This window comes from Halyomorpha halys, unplaced genomic scaffold, assembly GCF_000696795.3.
Source record: "Halyomorpha halys isolate HHAL.00 unplaced genomic scaffold, Hhal_1.1 Scaffold212.1, whole genome shotgun sequence".
NCBI classification, from domain to species: Eukaryota; Metazoa; Arthropoda; class Insecta; order Hemiptera; family Pentatomidae; genus Halyomorpha; species Halyomorpha halys.
Genome location: NW_027107855.1, coordinates 1024297 through 1044431, shown reverse-complemented (window position 1 = coordinate 1044431; position 20135 = coordinate 1024297). Strand labels below are relative to the sequence as shown.

The window sequence follows — 20135 nt, the reverse complement described above, 5'->3', positions numbered from 1 at the left end:
CAATATGTAAATTAACTCTTTAGTTAATATTATCTAATCACTCTAATTTTTTTATACATAGCTTTGTGGTACAATGAATCAGAGTATATGTTTATAATTTGATGTTACAATGAAATGTACTTCTCATCAGTAAAGCCCATTCTTATATTTTTGTCATCATAAAAATAATTTAGTTAAACAGGCTTTGCAATAAAATTTATAGAACTTTACACGATTCCCCTCCCCTCCCCCTCGCTATTAGTAAATGAATCCAATTTCAAGAAAAGCCGAAACAATCTAAAAAAAAAAAAAGAAGAAGGCAATATTTTTTACTGTAAAAAGCTCTTAACTGCTTCCTTGTTTTTTTTTTTTCATTTAAAAAAGGCTTGTTTTGTTGCCCAACGTTTATCATCAGACTTGAATATTTCCATTGAATTTACCCTTAAATTAAATGGAAATATGGACTGTTTTAAAACATTATTAAAGTTAATGAATCTCTATTTATTTATTTTTTCAGCATTAAAATGGGTAATTTAAATTTGTGGTTGTAATTTGGAATTATTTCTTCAATTTGATATTGATAAATTAAACAGTCCAAAAGTGTTTATTTTGTAATTATATTTTAATTTTAAGTTCTATAATTTTGATGTATATATTTTTTTCTTAACCTTTTATACCTGTTTAATGATTTTGTTCTAATTTAAAAAAAAATATTATTGTATACTATCTTTGTCTGCTTCATTAGTGTGTCTGTTTGTATGTATGCTTATGAATATCTTTACTATTGCTGTTTATTTATTGTTTTCAATATTTCCAGGAAAATGATAATTTATACTTTGATAAATTTTCCATTTTTTAAGCCGATTTTAATTTGATAATTCGGTTATTTTTAAAATATTATATCTCGTAACTTATCATTTTTTTTCATCCTTTAGGAATTATTTGGTTGGAAACATGCTGGTAAAACATGCGAAAATATTTCTCCTATCTGCGGTATGAATATTGGAATGTTATTGAAAATTCCGGCGGATTCTTAAGTAGGACGTGTTATTCCAACCTTTTTTTTTTCCGTTTTCTGCGCGCCATTGTTTTGTAAAAAATACGGAACAATGACTTGATATAATTTTTTATTAGTTCATTTTCTTATATTTTACTGAAGTCATCGTCATCGAAGAAAACTGAATTTACAGTTATTTCTTTCATTAATTAATTCTAGAAGGAAGGGGAATTCACCACTTTTTTAGTACGGGACCGGATGAATCATTTTAACCATTATCTAGTTTTATATTTTCAATTCTTATTTTATTCGCCTTTATTATTATCTTTGCTCATTCTAAAATATAATAAATGAGCAAGTTTGATAGATATGGTGGAAATAATTTTTAAAAATTTACAGAACAATAATTTATTTCACGAATGATTTATTAGACCGTCTAATTGAAAAGTTGTAAATATATTTATACTAGCAATAGTTTAATTGTGGTAATAATATAAAAACATAATTAAACAATAATAATTATACTAAAAATCATTAAATCAATTATTTATTTATTACCAAATAAAATTATTGAAAAAAAAAATGTTTTTAGTACCTTACTAAACCCACATTCGTAAAAAACAAAACTATTTTAGAGTAATTTTTTTATTAATTTCACTTTCAACCAAGTTTATTTTTTAAATATGTGTATTTTAGTTACTTTTTGGCTTTTTATTATTAGTACTTCGGCTATTTTCAAACCTTTTCACTCCTGTTATCCTACTAAAATTCTGTTGTATAATGAATACAACACACACATACATCAATTTTTCATCTTTTTAGTACTTTAAATTAAATAAAGTCAACAAATTACAAAAAAAATATAAAGGTTCTGAAAAATTAGTTTTAAGTTTCCAAAAGGGGTAGTCATTCAATTCTGCTGTCATCTAGTTTTAAACAGCAATCAAATCGTTTTTAACGACATTTTTAATTATTATTTTGATCATACCTTCCTGATAAGTCGTTTTCTAGTTCCATATTTGAATGGTTGAATGAATGTGATTTGAAGCAGAAGCATCACATTTGAAAGGTTGTTATTGAACTTTGTTTGTGGAAACGTTAATAGTACGAGTTGAGGCTGGCCGCCTCTGACAACCTGAAGGAAAATTACACGACGGTCGTTATCCACGTTAAGGATGTCAACGACAATCCTCCGGTCTTCGAGAGACCGACCTACAGGACGCAGATCACCGAAGAGGATGACAGGAATCTGCCCAAGAGGGTGCTACAGGTCGGAATGTTATCCGAAACATTGTCGTCTCCTCTCAATATAATTTCTTCTCGAACGGAATGAGTTTTAGTATTATCATCTTTGCTTTATTATGTACAATGTTAATGGTTATTTCCCTTCGATGAAGAAGTTATTTCGCGCAGTACAGAATCGTCCCGAACGAGATTCTGGATTGCGCAATTGAGGGAGACGTTAGCACTTAGAGGTGCATGTATCCTGCACGATCCTCAACCCCTGACATGTGTTAGTGTAGCATTTACTTTGCATGAGATAACTTACAGTACGAGCTGAACCTGGTGGCCTCTGACAGCCTCAACGAGCAGTCGACCACTGTGGTTATCCACGTTAACGATGTGAACGACCTACCGCCTGTCTTCAACGCCTCCACCTACCGGACCACCATGGAGGAGGAGCTCGGAGAACCCCACCCGGTGCACCTCCTCAAGGTATGTTGTCCCTTCTTTCCTTCCATTAGTCGACCAATATTACATATCCATTCATTTTGCAATTAATTCCTAGTGAAAAATTAATTATTTTTTCCAGAAAAGACATTTCTGAAACTGAAAGTATGTGCTATTCATAGTACAATTTTTGTTCCCTAAAAAGTTGTATATTTTCTCTCTAAACAAACATACAAAGCCATATCGTCCAATCATTTTCATTTAAAAAAAATCAATATTTTTTAAACTTCGTTATTCATTTACTGTGAATTTCGTAAAGAAGTGAGTTCTTAAGTCGGGGATCAATTAATTTTTTTATTTTTATATTTCGAATGTTATTAGTCAGAGTTAAAACGTAATTATGATATTTGTGGAAATAAGTGTTAAACTAATAACTATTAAATTTGCTACACAAGTGAATATTTGTATATTTTTGTATTATTCTATGTTCTAGAGTTGTCGAAGGTTGAAAAGTTTTTCTTGTTATTGTTAATGTTTTATTGTTGCCATCAACTTGTCTTTCATTTAATGGCGCTCAGGGGGGAGAATAGAGGATTTGTTATCCCTTCAATAATTTGAAGAAACTTAAAGTTGACAAATTGGAGAACCTACTTCAAACTACGAAAATTGTGTTAAAACAGCACTCAAAGAGGTCATTATTCTCAAAAGTGCCCATTAACACTATTTAGAATGGTCAGACCTCCTTTTAGCTGGAAAATCTGGTCAAAATTGTTTGGAAATTTGTGATTTTTCTTCTCCCTTCTTAAAAAGTTTTAGCAAATTCCTGATGGTTCTGAGATGATTATATGAAGTTCTTCCTGGGGAAATGTGAATCAAAACTTGAAGCCAATTAGTTTGAAGCTGATTTTTGGGGTTGTCTTATTTGATTTATTTTGTTGTATTAGTTTGATTTGAATAAACATTCTGGTACTGTTACTTTCATATTTTTCTTTGCTTGGGTACAGAAAACATGGACTCAATCCTGTTTCTTTATGTATGAAATGAGATTTCTTCTAATATAAGTGAGACATTGGTATAAAATATGGATCCTATAATGTGTCAAGATTACCTTTAATAATCATATTTTTAAAATCCTGGTTTTTATTACTTTTTTTCTTACATTTATTTTCCTTTATAATTCATATTTAACTTTATATTGTCCTTCTCACTAGTATGTTACTTTATCTTATTTTTTTTTAATTCCCCCTGCAAATTTTGTTGAAGTTTAGTTGTTCTCATCTAATATTATTGTAATTAATGATAAGTATCTAACGCTTCGTGGGTTTTGAAAGAACTGTTGAATGTGCAAATGTAAATACGTGGGTCAAAAATTTATTAGAATTATTGAATGTATGAAATGATTTTGTTTTATAGGATAAATATCAGAGAAAAATATACAATTTTTTAATTATGTTCATTAACAGATCTATTTATTGCACATACTTTCATTGAATATCCTTCTTTTTTTTTTTCAGTAGCACTCCTAAAATTCTATTGTCAAAATCAAAACCATTCATAATTGGAATACAAGTTTTATTGTATTTGTATCATGTAATCATATCCTAGTATCATTTTTCTAGATTTCAACTTTAAATGGAATAGATTATTTCTTGCTGTCTTAAAAAGCAAATCTTAAATTAATCTCAACCTCTATAATTTATCTGTGATCAAGCTACAGCCTTCCCGCTGTCAATTTAGTGAAGCCCTTGCTAAGCTATGCTTTGTTAAAAACTTATCTTAAAGGGAAATAATCAAACCTATTGGTGTAAGTAGTAGCTTAACACTCTTGATTCATTATAATTTCTTATTGATCATTAAGTACTAATCATGCTTAATCGTCTAATTTGCTTTATCTGTGTATTAATCTCTTGTGCCGTATTTGGAAGAATTTGGGTGATGGTCTTTTGGTGAAGGATTTACTATCTATTTATGATCTATCTATTACTAATGGTTATTACTAATAAATTGTAGATGTAGATTATAATAGGACATAATTGATTTTTGATCAGAAATCAAAGAAAAAAATTTCTTTTTAGTTTTGAAATTATTGAATGTTAAACCATTCCTGAGATTTGGTATTACAAATCTGGGACCAAATCGTCGATTTGCTAAATATTCAAAATGTATTAAATTTATTTTAATCGTAAATATTTTTTAAAGTAAAAATGGGCTTTGTCAAGGTGGGAACCATGGGTTGATATACACTTTGAAATTAATTACTCCAAAAATGAGTACACCTCATTTAGAAAATGAATCAAATGATTCAAGAACAGTGCTGAGCACACTATTTCCAAATAATACCATTATGTTAAAAATCATACACCTTTTCCAGCAACTGCTTCCTAGGCCCGGTTGCAGGGCTGATTTATTATGGCAATTTCATATGGTTAAATTAATCTTAGACAATGTTCGATTAGACAATAGAAAATAAAAATATTCTGATACATTATGTGAAAATTTGTTTTAGCCTATTATAGTAGAAAACATTTATTTTTTGCGGTCTAACTCTAAAACTCTAATAATACCAGTATTAATAAATAGGCACAGACATTAAATTCAAAATTGCTAATAGCCCAACATAAATATGAAGTTCTGGTTATTTTCAAAATAGTTTGAGATATAATTATTACACTACTATTGATTTGGTATTAAAAAGAATTTATAAAAAAAATATCCCAGTCTCTTGAACTCGACAGTTTTCAAAATGAAATTTAGAATCATAGAAGACTGGAAACCTCTGCTATGAAGGATATTTCACAACTTGTGATGTTCTATTTTTCTATATCTGTTTACATAAAAAACCTTCCAACTAAAGGTTCCACTGAGCTATGACAAATGCAAATATAACGGTGTAGCCCTTTTCCAAATTTATTAAATTTCAGGAGTTGTCAGAGTAAGACATTAGAGAGCGCTCTGCTTGAGAGAAGAAGGGTTGCTGAGTAAGTACGGTGAATCCCCATGCACATAGCTTAGCCCTCAGCATGGACCTCAAATATTCAAAGCATGGATCTCATTATTTTATACTCATTTTAACTCCAGTTACGATATTTTCAGTTTTAGCCTTACACTTTTTTTTTTTCTTTTTATGCACGGTATGCCTAACTGCAAATGCTTTTTTTATACATAAACTATTAAAAATTAATGTTTCCTTTCTGTTTATTCACTTAACAAATTATATTTTTCCCCCACTCCTAAATGAAATGCGTTTTACTTTTAGTCCTCTGTAAATTTTTTTAATGTCTCAGAAATCCTTTTAGTGCCCTATTTATCTCTTTTTTCTAATCTGATTTTTTTAAATACTTCATTATTCAATATTATTTATTTATCATGTCAAATCTCATTCAGGAAAAAAAGAAATAAATATAAACTTATATGTGTTTACTTTAGTCATTTGTAAATATAATTATGAACAATTTTTTTATATTGCTTTTACCTTAGTATTTTAGAACTATCATTTTTATTAACTCAGTGGAATGGGTTATATCTCTGTGTGTTTATATATATAAATATATACATTTTATAGAAGTTATTTATCTATACTGCAGTACTTGATTAAAATACTTATCTTTATGAAATTAATTAGTAATACAATTTCAATGAATCTTTTTTTTTTTTGTCAATTAGATCTGTTGATAATTTTGATCTTAAAATAAATAGAATTAGTTTACTTATTTTTTTGTTATGTAATTAATTAAAGTTACATAAAGTGAATCTTATTTAGTTTCTTTGAAAATTTACTGTTAAAATGCTGTTCATATATTACAAAATTCTTCATTTAAATAATCATTAGTGAGATAATTTTTTGATTTACAAATGTTTAACATATGAAGTTTTACAGGGAAAAAACTCAACTATTCTTTATTTCATTTTCCACTACTTAAAGTTACTTTATTTCTCATCAATTAAATGAAACATTGAATTGAAGTGGTATTATGTCCATCATTTTATAATGACAGTTTTTTTTCAAATAATAATTGATTGATTTAAAATAATTGCCAGATTTATTGAATCATAAGAAACATGAATCTTACCTTTGTGAAGTTACATTATTGTGATCAGAGCCGAATAAGAAAACTTGAAAGAAGACAATGTAAAAAGCTATATCTTTACTTCAGTATTTATTGTGAAAGACATAAGATGAAATCCATGCCTGCCTCTGTTTTATATACAACATGGTTGTTTAGATTCATTTAAGTGTTAGAATACTCTTTTTGCAATATGTACATTCATTCCAATCTGGCACCAACCTTCAGGGACTTGATCTATCACCTTACTGTAACTTTTTTTCTTTCATTAAATCATTCCTCAAAAGAAAATTAAATTTATTTTCCTTAGATACTACAGCAGCTTATCCACTGTTTTTAGAAATACTAATATTTTTCTATTATTTATTTAAAAAAGGTTATACCTTAAGTTCTAAATCAATGTCATTAGTTTTATCTTCAGCATCCTTATTATGTCTGTTCAATAATTTTTTACTTTATTGGTAATTTATCCTATGATTACATTTAATTTTTTAAACTAATTACATCCTTGTTTAATTATTGAAATATTAAAGATTTACCCATAAAACTTCATATGTTATTGATTGATTCCAAAAAAAAAGTATCATTATATATCAGTTAATTTAATATTTTTTAGCTGGTTAAAACTATTATTGATTGGTATTTATGTGAACGTGTAGGTGACTGCAACAGATGGTGATAAGGACAGACCCCAGAACATCGTCTACTTCCTGACAGGTCAAGGTATTGACCCAGATAACCCTGCCAATAGCAAGTTCGATATTAACAGAACAACAGGAGAAATATTTGTACTCAAGGTGAGACTTCTCTTTTCTTTTAAGTGTTACACGTTATATCAAAATAGGTCCTCCTGTTTAGAATCTTGAGTTCATTTTAGAAAAAAGTACCAAATTTCGATGAACTTATTATTCAATACCCTTTTAGAATAACAATAAAAAATCATCTATTTCTTTTTTATCAGCTTTATTTTATTTTTTATTATGTAATATTTTTGTTCTGATTGTTAGTCTATAAATATTAATTAAAAATAATAAAGTGATTTTTCAGTTACTGTCCTTACAATTCATTATTAATTTACCTTTCAGCCCTTTAGAAAACTTTTAGTGATTCTTAAAAATATTTCAGCCCTTGGATCGTGATCAGCCAAATGGTCGTCCTCAGTGGAGGTTCACAGTTTTCGCACAAGATGAAGGTGGTGAAGGTCTTGTTGGCTATGCGGACGTGCAAGTCAATCTTAAAGACATAAATGATAATGCTCCTCTGTTCCCACAAGGAGTTTACTTTGGGAACGTCACTGAAAATGGGACAGCAGGTAAAATAAATTTGTCTATACAGTTAAATCAAATTTTATAGTAGAGATTCCCATATGAACTTTTAGCTTTTTAATTCCTATTTATTTAATGTCAATGTTTAATGATGTTTGTTAATCTATGGAATGATGATTTTTAATAAACAAATTTCTGTGTTCAGTGAATAATTACTTCAGGAAAATTTTACATAAATGTGATCTTGCAAAAATTGTTAATATTTAGTGTATAAAGATTTTTTGGAATGAATTAATAAATAAGTACCTGTTTTCTATAATAACGTAGAGGTAATTATCATTTTTCATGGTGAAAACGTTCATGAATACTTTCGGTCTGTTTTGGCTCGTTTTACATTGCTGTTGATTAATAAAATATTTACAGAAATAAAATGTCATAGTTTTTTTGAAAAAGCTTATGATAATATAGTTAGTTTACATTATTTTTATTTTTAAAAAGTTACAATAATCTGAAAAAGTTTTTGAAATGTTACTAGCAATGAAAAAAAAAAACTAAAAAAAAAATTCATTCTTATTTTACATTACATTACGTTTCAATATTTGTTGTCATTATATATTTCATTAATAAAAATATAATAATTTTATAATTCGGAAAAAGAAAAAATTAATTGATAATTGTTTGCTTAATAACTAACAAATTTATTTTCTAACAGGAATGGTGGTTATGACTATGACAGCTGTAGACTACGATGACCCACAAGAAAGCACGAATGCCAGACTGGTGTATTCAATAGAAAAAAATGTGATAGAAGAGGAAACTGGATCTCCAATTTTCGAAATTGAATCAGACACAGGTGTGATAAAAACAGCTGTATGTTGCTTAGATAGGGAAAGAACTCCTGATTATTCGATACAAGTAGTTGCGATGGATGGAGGAGGGTTGAAAGGTATGTTATATAGATAATAAATGAAAATATTGAAAAAAATTTTTTAGAATTAAAATTAATTGTTTTCATTTTTTAAGGAACTGGTACAGCATCAATACGAGTAAAAGACATCAATGATATGCCTCCTATGTTTACAAAAGATGAATGGTTCACAGAAGTTGATGAAACTGATGGAGTTAACCTTCCCGAAACACCAATTCTTACTGTTACTGTGCATGACGAAGATGAAACAAACAAGTTCCAATACAAGGTATAATAATAACTTCCATTATTAAAACAATAGGTTCTCCGAAATCTGTCACTGCTTAAGCCAACACCCTATCTAATTATGAAAATTATCAATTAATAAAAAACTAAAATAAGAACTGTATAAAAAAAAAGGTTTTAGCAATGGAGTGCAGTTAATCACACTTAATTGATAGGATTATAAATAATTATTGATCTTTGAGGCACAAAACCGGATATTACCATAGAAGCTGGTTGTTAGGATTGTAATCACATTCATAAGAAAAAAAAATCAAAACTGAGTTAAAAGAAGTTCTGTAAAAATCTATAGTTTATATTGCAGATGAAATACAAAAATTAAATACTACTAAAAATTTAACTGCTATACTTTCCAGATTAGGCAAGTTCATATTATTATTTTAGGTGAAGAGGGTCAAGCTACTAAATTAGTTTATAATTTGGTGATAGCATCTGCTAAGGCCAGCTCTCCCAACTTTTTTCCTTCATTGATCTAAATTAGGCCATCACTAATCCTCAACATTCCTCCAAATCTGGGCAAACCATTTTCAAAATATACCTGCATCAAGGAAAATATGTTTATGCATGTGTTAGCGAAAACAATGGTGGAATCTAATAAAAATCTACAAAGGACCCACAAGATACTGACCCCCACACTCTTTGAAAATTGAATTAACGGTTCGATCGTTTATAATGAATTCAAATTTGACTACAGGCAGAATCAGAACCAGATTTGTCCTTTTGATGTCTACAACTTAAAATGAAAAAGTGAATTTTTTTATTCTTACTTGAATACATATTATCCACACGTTTAGTTGTGAGGAAACTAAAATCTAAAGAATTATTTATTTATAGCCTCAATATATTCAGTATATATACAATGTGCTTATTAATTTGAGATTACAAGATAACTACAGCAGATTATTTTGTTAAATAAATGTTGTGAATAAATAATTTGTAAAAATCATTAATTAAATATTCATTTGGTATTATTTAAAAATGCATTTGTGAAATGTAAGGTATTGCATATAAAATTAACAAAATGCTATGTGTGAGAGAGTTAATAAAATATTTAAATTAAAAACAAACATTTTTCTCAATTTTTTACCTAATTGCTCATTTTGAAGGTCATCGAGAACAGTGGTTATGGAGCAGACAAATTCACTATGGTCAGGAATAATGATGGAACTGGTTCTTTGAAGATTGTTCAACCTCTTGACTATGAGGACCAGCTTCAAAGCAATGGCTTCAGGTTCAGGATACAAGTCAATGACAAGGTAAGTTCAGTATCATTTGTTAAATTTTAGATTCATATGGATACTGTCATAATTTACCACTTAGCAAAATGAGTACCTAAGAAAATACTATCTATGATCCATGAATATATCTTTTTATATATTTCTGCAGGGTGAAGATAATGACAATGACAAATATCATGTCGCATATTCTTGGGTTGTTGTCAAACTAAGGGATATAAATGATAACAAACCTCAGTTCGAAAGACCTAATATTGAAGTGTCAGTTTATGAAAATGCTGAAGTTGGTAAAGCATTGGAAACTTTCAAAGCTAGTGATCCTGATCAAGGTGGTAAAAGTCGAGTTTCATTTGGTATAGATCGAGGTTCAGACCGAAGAAGGCAGTTCTTAATTAGTCAAGAAGGAACAGTTACAATACAGAGGCAGCTCGATAGAGAAGAAACGCCAAGGCATCAGGTATTTCTCATTCAAATATGACTAGTAATCTGAAAGTCTTAACAATCCTAGTTCATATTCTTTTCTTTTTTTCATACAACAGCTGTAGAGTACTTTCTTAATATTTAATATATAACTCAGTACATTGTCAAGATATTTTGAACTCTCAGTTCAATCTCAGATGTATTTCAAATTTTATTGATTTATAATAATATATCTATTTTGTTTATTTTTTCATTATTTTCATCTATTTGTTGTAATATATCCATCAGATAAAAAAGTTAAACAATTTTGTTTGTAAATCTAGTTATACATAACAATTTTTGAATGTAAATGTAACTTTTTAGGTTAAAATACTGGCGATTGATGATGGAGTACCTCCTAAAACAGCTACAGCCACTCTTACAGTTATCGTCCAAGATATAAATGATAATGCACCTATGTTTTTGAAAGAATATCGTCCTGTTCTTCCTGAGCATGTTCCGCCTAGAAAAGTGGTAGAAGTTTTGGCTACAGATGATGATGATCGATCCAAATCGAATGGTCCTCCATTTACTTTCAGAATGGATCCAAATGCGGATGATATTATCAGAGCTTCTTTTAAAGTTGAGCATGACCAAAGTAAGTTATTATGTATATCAATTTTGTTTTGATATATTTGTATATTACAAATAATTTATAGTATCAGTAGTTGTTCTATAACTTGCACTCCTGCCAGTGCAATAAAACACTTATTGGTATACAGGAGAAGTTTTTGATTTTTCTGTGGAAACCATTTCATCTTTGAAGTGAAATATTCTTTGTGGTTTGTTAATCTCATTTCTAAGTTGCTTTCCTTACACTAAGCATATTGAATTATTATTAATACAACCGTTTGATAATACCTGAGTGCAAATATGAACTAGGTGTTTTTATATTGTTACTGAAAAATTAAGTAATCACCTTTAATTATTAAAAATTATTAAGTAAAAATAATGTAAAAAAATTCTTCCTCCTTTGCAGAGGGTGCTAACGGAGACGGAATGGCTGTAGTGTCTTCATTGAGGTCATTTGACAGGGAACAACAAAAAGAATATGCAATACCTATAGTTATAAAGGATTCCGGAAACCCTGCTATGTCAGCAACCAGTACGCTTACAGTAGTGATTGGTGATGTAAATGATAACAAAATGCAACCTGGCTCAAAAGAAATTTTTGTATATAATTATATGGTAGGTGACATTTAAATTTTTGAGGTGTACAGTTGATACAAAATTTCCGTTTCAATAGTAACAGGCTTCACAAATTTTTTTTTCATCTTAGGGTCAGTCACCTGACACTGAAATAGGAAGGGTTTATGTATATGACCTTGATGACTGGGATCTACCAGACAAGAAATTTTATTGGGAAAGTTCTGATCATCCTAAATTTAAACTTAATGAGGATACTGGAATGATAACTATGAGGCATGGCACAAGAGCTGGAAGATATCACCTTAGGTTAGTAGGCCAAAAAATAATTAATTAATTAATTAATATTAGGTTTGTAGGCCAATGAAATAATTGATTCTTATTGATTATTACAACTACTACAAATACTGCAAATTTTTTCTGTATATAAGTATTTTGTATTTTAAATAATGATATAAAATAGAACACTTTTTCAATCCAGGAAAATATTTTATCCAATAATGTTGTTCATTAGGGGTAAATTGAACTTAAATATTGCTATTAGGCATTAATTAAAATGTGTATTGATTTTAAAGGTTCAAGGTTTATGATCGTAAACACACGCAAACAGACATTCCAGCAAATGTAACCGTTACTGTCAAGGAGATACCTCATGAAGCAGTTGTTAAATCTGGATCAATGAGAATAGCCGGAATATCTGATGAAGACTTTATTAGAATATGGAACTATAGGGTATGTTATAAAATGAGAATAGTCGTTCAAAATTCTTAATATTTAATCATTTTTAAACTATATTCAAATTGCAAATAATTTGTTTTACAGCCTCAGAGAATTGTTCAGAGTAAATTGGACAAATTACGAGAAAAACTAGCTGATCTTTTAAATATAGAAAAAGAAAATGTGGACATATTTTCTGTTCAATTGCGTAAAAGGTATCCTCCTGTGACTGATGTCAGATTTTCTGCTCATGGTTCCCCTTATTATAAACCGGTCAAACTAAATGGTATTGTTCTGATGAACAGAGAAGATGTAAGATAATCTAATATTTTTTTAAATGTTTTTTAATCATTTTACCTTCTTCAATTGTCAACTAATTTTTTTTCCCTTTTAGATTGAAAAAGAAGTTGGTATTAACATTACGATGGTAGGCATTGATGAATGTCTTTATGAAAATCAAAATTGCGAAGGAAGTTGTACTAACTCACTTGATATCTCACACCTCCCTTACATGGTCAATGCAAATAAAACGGCTCTAGTCGGTGTTAGAGTTGATGTCATCCCTGAATGTACTTGTGGGGCTAGAAATTTCACCAGAGGCGAGTCATGCAGAACAAGTCCATGTCTAAATGGTGGAAGGTGTATTGAGGGAAGATACGGTTTAAGGTAAATATTCTCGCTGAAATTAAAAATATAATTTGAATACACTTTAGAAAGTCATGAATATATTGCATCATAGTAATTATTTTAGATCTCAAAATCGTCTTTTTTATATTAAGGAAAGGACTATATGTTAATTTGATTTCTATTCTTCCATTTTAGTTGCAACTGTCCAAATGGATATACAGGACCTCGTTGCCAACAGACATCTAGAAGTTTTCGAGGAAGTGGTTGGGCATGGTATCCTCCCCTTGAAATGTGTGATAATTCTCATTTGTCACTTGAATTTATTACAAGAAAACCTGATGGACAGCTAATATATAATGGACCAATAGTTTCACCCGAGCCTGAAGAAATTATGATATCAGGTAAGGAAATTGTACAATCTATCAACTAAAATTTTTATTGAAAACATTGGCTGTATATAATTTATCAGAAGCAAAACATTAATTTTGTTGTAATATGTTAGAAAAATTGTTTTATGTTGTTGGTAGATGTACAGATAAAGTGTTTTACCAGTCTGTAAAATTTGGTTTTTGAGAAATGCTTTTCAGTTATAAAATGAGCATACAATTGAGGAATCTTTTATCTTGATTGTCATTTGAATCTCATAAAATGTGTTTATTGTATTATCTAGTATAGCACATGTTTTTATTTTATTAGATTTCATATCATTGGAACTGGACCGAGGGCATCCTCGCTTGCTTATTGATTTTGGCTCAGGAACGCTAGAATTAAGGGTCAAAACAAAGAAAACTTTAGATGATGGAGAGTGGCATAGAATTGATGTGTTTTGGACTACTGAAACGGCACGACTAATAGTTGACTCTTGCAGGTTCTTATAATTAATATTATGATTTATAATACTATAATTTGTAATAATTTATTACCCGTTTTTAATATTTTTTTTAATAAGAATTTTTTTATTCTATTGTTATTAAAATTATATGTTTTTTAAATCTTTTAGTTACCTTTGATGGTACAAAACAAGTCAGTTTTTTTAATCAATTATCACAATATATTACCTAATTGATGTGTCATTGAGACAAACATGATTTGAATGTATTCTATAACAGTTGAATTTAATGTAAAATATGTCACATTCTAAATTTAAATATTTTATTTTTTACATTATGGTTTTTGGAAAACTATAGAATCTAATTTAATAAAGTGATGAGAAAGATATTTGTTACAAATTTTATTTAATTGATTCTGATTGTTTAATTTGATCTTAAATCAAAAATTAAAAACAAACCAAAAAATCATATATTTGGACTTGTTCCCTGTATACTATCAACAAGCCGTAACTCAATAAAAAAATATTCTTTTTTTTATTTAGATCTGCTGAAATATCTGAATTAGAGGATGGTACTCCTCCAGAATTTGATGGCTCATCATGTATGGCAGAGGGTGATATTCCTCCATTTGCTGAATACCTTAATGTAAATGCACCACTTCAAGTTGGAGGGAGATATGTTATTGAATTTGATCCTACAAGATATCATTGGGTAGCTGTACCATACGGTAAAGGATTTGATGGATGTATCAAAAATATTTTCCATAACAGCAAGGTACTTTCTTTTTGAGATATTAGTTTTTAACATTTTGTATTTTGAAATGAATATTTAACTACAATAAAAAAAAAATTAATTATATTTAGTTATACTTTGTCAATAGTATTATTAAATTAAATGTTAAAACAATTACTAACATTTGACACCATGTTGACATCATATTTTACCAATAATAAGTAATATATTTTTCCTTGCTCTATTTTTGCAGCTGTACGACTTAGCACATCCTGGTCTCTCAAGAAATTCCATAGCTGGTTGCCCACAAACTGAAGAAGTTTGTGCATCTCAAGATTCAACATTCAGATGTTGGGAGCATGGAACATGTGCTGGTTCATTTACTGAAGCTCGTTGCCATTGTATGCCTGGCTGGTCTGGACCTTCATGTACAATACCTACTGTGCCAGCCACGTTCAAGCCACAGTCCTATGTCAAATATGCTCTCTCATTTGAACCAGATAGATTTTCTACTCAGCTTCAGCTCCGTTTCAGAACTAGAGAAGAACATGGGGAACTTTTCCGAGCCTCTGATCAGCACAATAGGGAATATGCTATACTTGAGGTAAATTTATTTGTATTTTTGTTTGTTAACTTTATTTGTATATTTTTTGGTTAACTTTTATATAGGTTCTTCTTAGTACTCTTAGAGAATTTTTCTGTTTGTACACAAAAATAAAAATATAACAACTAAGCATATGAAATAAAATAAGATGGAAGAATAGCCTGGCCTCTCAAATGAAATAAAGTTTCATGATAGTCGGCTATTCATTAATTATACATCTTAAATATAATTTTGATCTTTGAGACTAACTCAATCTTGTTCAAGACCCTAGGAGAAATCCTGAAAGGATATTTTGGAAACATTTATACTTATTGAATTTAAAATGTTTCCTCTTAAATAAATGTTGTTATTTTTAAAAACTACATATTCCTTCTATTATTTTACATTTTATTTTGTTAGATCAAGGAGAGCAAGCTGCACTTCAGGTACAATCTCAACAGTTTGAGAACTGAAGAAAAAGACATTTGGTTGAGTGCTATTACAGTAGATGATGGCCAGTGGCATACTGTGAAGGTAATTTTTCATTGGAACATTTTTAATGTTGGAGTAAATGAATGACAAGTCTGACAATTATCTGTTCATTTTTTTTCTTTACTAAAGGAATTTTATTTTATTATAGGTCTCTAGATATGGATCAGCTGCAACACTCGAATTAGACGGCGGTGAAGGAAGGCGATACAACGAATCTTTTGAATTTGAGGGTCATCAATGGTTGATCGTAGATAAGCAGGAAGGTGTTTATGCAGGAGGAAAAGCTGAATATACAGGTGTCAGGACATTTGAAGTTTATGCTGACTATCAGAAAGGTGTGGTCTTTCATTTTCAAAACGCTTTATGTAAAATAGTGATGATCTATGTAAAAAAAAAAGTTTATTGTTTTTTAATGCAGTTGACCTGAAAATAGTAATCTAAAACCTCCTACTTCATTTCTTTTCTAAAATGTAATAATTTTTAAATTCTTTTATATCATCACTATTTTAAAATTCAAAACCTTGCGAACTTTATTCTTGCATTCTATTTTAATTTATTGTTCTTTGCTTTATCTCGCAGAAGTGAGTGCTTTTAAACCATTTTTAAAATTATCTCAAACTGCTGCATTAGCCTTGCTTCAAGCGTTAAGCTCGAAATTATTAATGTAAATAATTTTCCTGCTCTTTTCTAAAGGGTTTTCTTCACCTTTAATTTGCTTTTGGTGGCAAATAATTATTAATTGTTTTTTAATTTGTACAATAAATTAAGGTCATAACATCACTTAAGCTGTGACATTTCTTAAGTCTGAAAAATCGACCGAACAATTTTTATTCTCTTAAAAAAAAAGCTTCTTGTCTCGACCACTGTTTTGTAGGACTGTATATTTTTTATACGTTATATTATAATCTCAAGAATTCTTTGATGCTTTTTATTTATTTATTTTAATACATGATATAAAGATTTTCTTAACAGTTTATGCAATGATATGTATTCTTATAGAAATTATTCTTTCAAAGATGAGTCAAATTGTTTAAAAATGATAGGATTGATATATTTTTATTAATGCTTGGGTTATTATTAGATTTCTAAAAAACCTTTAATCTTGCAATTATCAATTAGTCGCAAACCGATCAATGTTCCATCAGGACTGAGTTCCACAAAATGACATTAGCGCAAACTAAGCGTATAGTAGTACTATACATTGATCTGTTTACAAAAGATTTATTGTGTTGTCTGTTTCCATTAGTAATTTTTTGGCTTTTTAGTCCTAATGAAGTCAGAATTGGTAAAATATTGTAAGTGGTTAATTATTAACTGATGTTTAATAGACAAAAGGCTTTTTTTAAATTCTCCTATTACCCTATAAGCTTATTATTATTTTTTTTTGTAGACTTTCCTATTATTACATATCATAATAAGAAATTTAATACAAAATGAGTGAACATTATTGACACTTATCAGTAATCCTTTAACACACTTAATATACTCAATGGGTACAAAATTGTATACTTTACAATTTTATCTCCATAAAATACCAATGAGAAAATATTACTGAAAAACTTTAAAACTAAAAAATCAAATGGCACTTCAATGTTCATCAGAATTGAGTCTGGAATTTTTTTTTATTCATAATATTTACACCCAGAATTATAAATCAAACTTGATATACTCAGCATTTAAACCTTTTCTCTCCATAACTCAATCTATCTTTCATATTAAAGTAAAAATTTCCTCAGGTGTTAACACTTCAAAGTATGGCGATAAATTTATAAAAATATTTAGGATTATTAGGAATTTTAGATAAATACCATATATATTACCTATAGGTTGCCTTGATGACATCAGACTTGAAGGCAAATCATTACCTTTACCACCGACAATGAATGGTACCCAGTGGGGACAAGCTACTATGACGAGGAACTTGGAAAGAAATTGTCCTTCAAACAAGCCCTGTGCTAATGTTATCTGTCCTGAGCCATTTGAGTGTGTTGACCTTTGGAATGAATATGAATGCACGTAAGTATAGTTATTTATATCTTCACAGATTAGATTATTATTTTTTTTATTTGTTTGTTAAAATGTCTATACTTTGGGTGAGTATTTATTAACGATCTAATTAATCTGTTTTTGTTCCAATTAATTTTTTTATTATAGTCATGATGTTTTATAATTGATTATTGTTGATACATTAATTTTCATTTATTTTGACCAGTTATCTTTAATAATATTTTTTTAAAAATAAAAATAGTTGTATTGTAATACCTGGAAATTCTTCTGTCATTCAAAATTATTCATCTATATTATTTTCTTGGACAGCTGTGGAGAGGGTAGAATTGTTTCTGCCGATGGTAAGGGCTGCTCAGACAAAAATGAGTGTCTTGAATCTCCTTGTCGAAATGGTGGGACATGTATTAACCAAGATCCAAGGCTTCGCTATCGGTGTGAATGCCTCGATGGCTACTGGGGAGAAAATTGTGAACTGCTCCAAGAAGGTCAAACCCTTCGCCTTGGGATGGGAGCACTGGCAGCAATTCTTGTCTGCCTCCTCATTATTTTAAGTAACCATAACAATGTACCTATGCATGGTTCTCGCTTGCCTCCACATATACCCATGCTTTGTTTATTTATTTTATTTATATCAGTTGTAAGTTATCATGTAGCTGCACTACATTTTTTATATTATGTGTTTAAAAAACATACAGTTAAAAATGTACTGCCGACGGTAATAGTAGTACCTGATTTTATATGTTCAGCTTCTTATTTGTAATTTTACATTTTCCACAGTGTTATTAGTCTTTTTTTTTAGTTGATTTTATAGTCTGAGTTTTGTAAAATGTCTTATCCTCTTGTTAAAAGGACATTGTTTTTTGTACTGTGTTTTTCCTTCATAATCATTGTAATGGAAATTAATACCATACATTTATTTGTTATCTTCAGTTCCTCATGTTATTTCTTTCATGTATGCTTAGTAGACCTGAAAAGCTATGAATAGGTTAATACAGTGACATTCCATATTTTTGGCCTAAGGATGATTTTATTCCTGCTGGAAGAGCATTCAAGTGAAGCAATAACTATTTCATTTTTTTTTTGGCATATGTTTTCTTTAAGAAATAATTATTGTTGGGCTAAATATTGTTTTAGGTTATTCTTCCTTTTTAGTGACGCTATTCCCCGTTTTTCATTTAGTCGTTGCTGTCGTTATTTCATTTATGATTTTTTAAGTAATTGTTAATGTTTTTATTTTATTTTCATATATTTATTTTGTATATTTTTGTTTCATTTAATTTATTTTGTATATTTTTGTTTCATATAGTTTATTTTGTATATTTTTGTTTCATATAATTTATTTTGTATATTTTTGTTTATTTTATTTATTTTTTTTAATGTTTTCTATAATTGTTATGCGATTCAAATAGTTGCCCTCCATGGCTTCAAGAAGTTGGAGTTGAGTGTGTTAACATCAATGAATGTGAATGGGCTGTTTGTGAAAACGGAGGTGAGTGCAGGGATCTGCCGGACGAAAGGCGTTATATGTGCATCTGCCCACATGGCTTTACTGGCCCTCATTGCCAACTTTTGCAGGCCGGTGTCATTCATGCATCGACTGATTTTCTTATTTCATTTATATCATGCTTAGCTCTCCTCATTTGTAAGTAACATTTGTTAACTCATGTATTTTATTTTATTATTATTATTTTTTTTTTTTTGCCTTCCTCAGACAATTGCACTTCAAAAAAGTATGATACTAATGATAAATATAAACTGCATGGCATTTTATTTGTTAAAACCTCAGAAATAGTTGGCATGTTAAATTTTTTTTTTTTTTTGTTATTAGTTATGTGACTTGTCAATCTTAATCTCTGCTGCACAGGCTTGTCTATAAAGCAATGTATTTTAATTGTTTCCTATTTTTTTTTCATACAACATCTGTAATTTGTATTGAAATATTATAGTGTCGCTTAACCTGTGATACCTTGTAAGTTCAATAAAATATTTTAAAAAACTCAACACATCATTCTAGAGACTCATTCATTGGAGTTATCATTCTCATCTCAATCATCATTTTATAGAATACCTGTATGATTTATTCTGATTTAAAGAATTCTTTTTTAAGTATTTATTTTTGTA

The 20135-nt window shown here is 29.1% G+C and overlaps 1 protein-coding gene across 14 annotated transcripts in view; it reads left to right on the top strand.

Annotated features, from left to right (window-relative positions):
- The window catches only part of CadN (Cadherin-N), a gene marked incomplete at its 5' end in the record, with an annotated part of 700644 nt that overhangs the window by 652637 nt on the left and 27872 nt on the right, over positions 1-20135 (top strand). For 4 of the 14 annotated variants that reach the window (XM_067046224.1, XM_067046223.1, XM_067046219.1 and 1 more), the window contains 21 exon segments: positions 2528-2692; positions 7371-7508; positions 7837-8023; positions 8689-8922; positions 9000-9172; positions 10293-10442; positions 10573-10878; positions 11205-11478; positions 11860-12068; positions 12160-12335; positions 12602-12758; positions 12849-13055; positions 13138-13409; positions 13566-13771; positions 14067-14238; positions 14743-14974; positions 15186-15536; positions 15936-16049; positions 16156-16342; positions 17834-18023; positions 18324-18565. In XM_067046224.1, coding sequence (XP_066902325.1) covers positions 2528-2692; positions 7371-7508; positions 7837-8023; positions 8689-8922; positions 9000-9172; positions 10293-10442; positions 10573-10878; positions 11205-11478; positions 11860-12068; positions 12160-12335; positions 12602-12758; positions 12849-13055; positions 13138-13409; positions 13566-13771; positions 14067-14238; positions 14743-14974; positions 15186-15536; positions 15936-16049; positions 16156-16342; positions 17834-18023; positions 18324-18565 — 4342 coding nt within the window. 14 annotated transcript variants of the gene reach the window in all.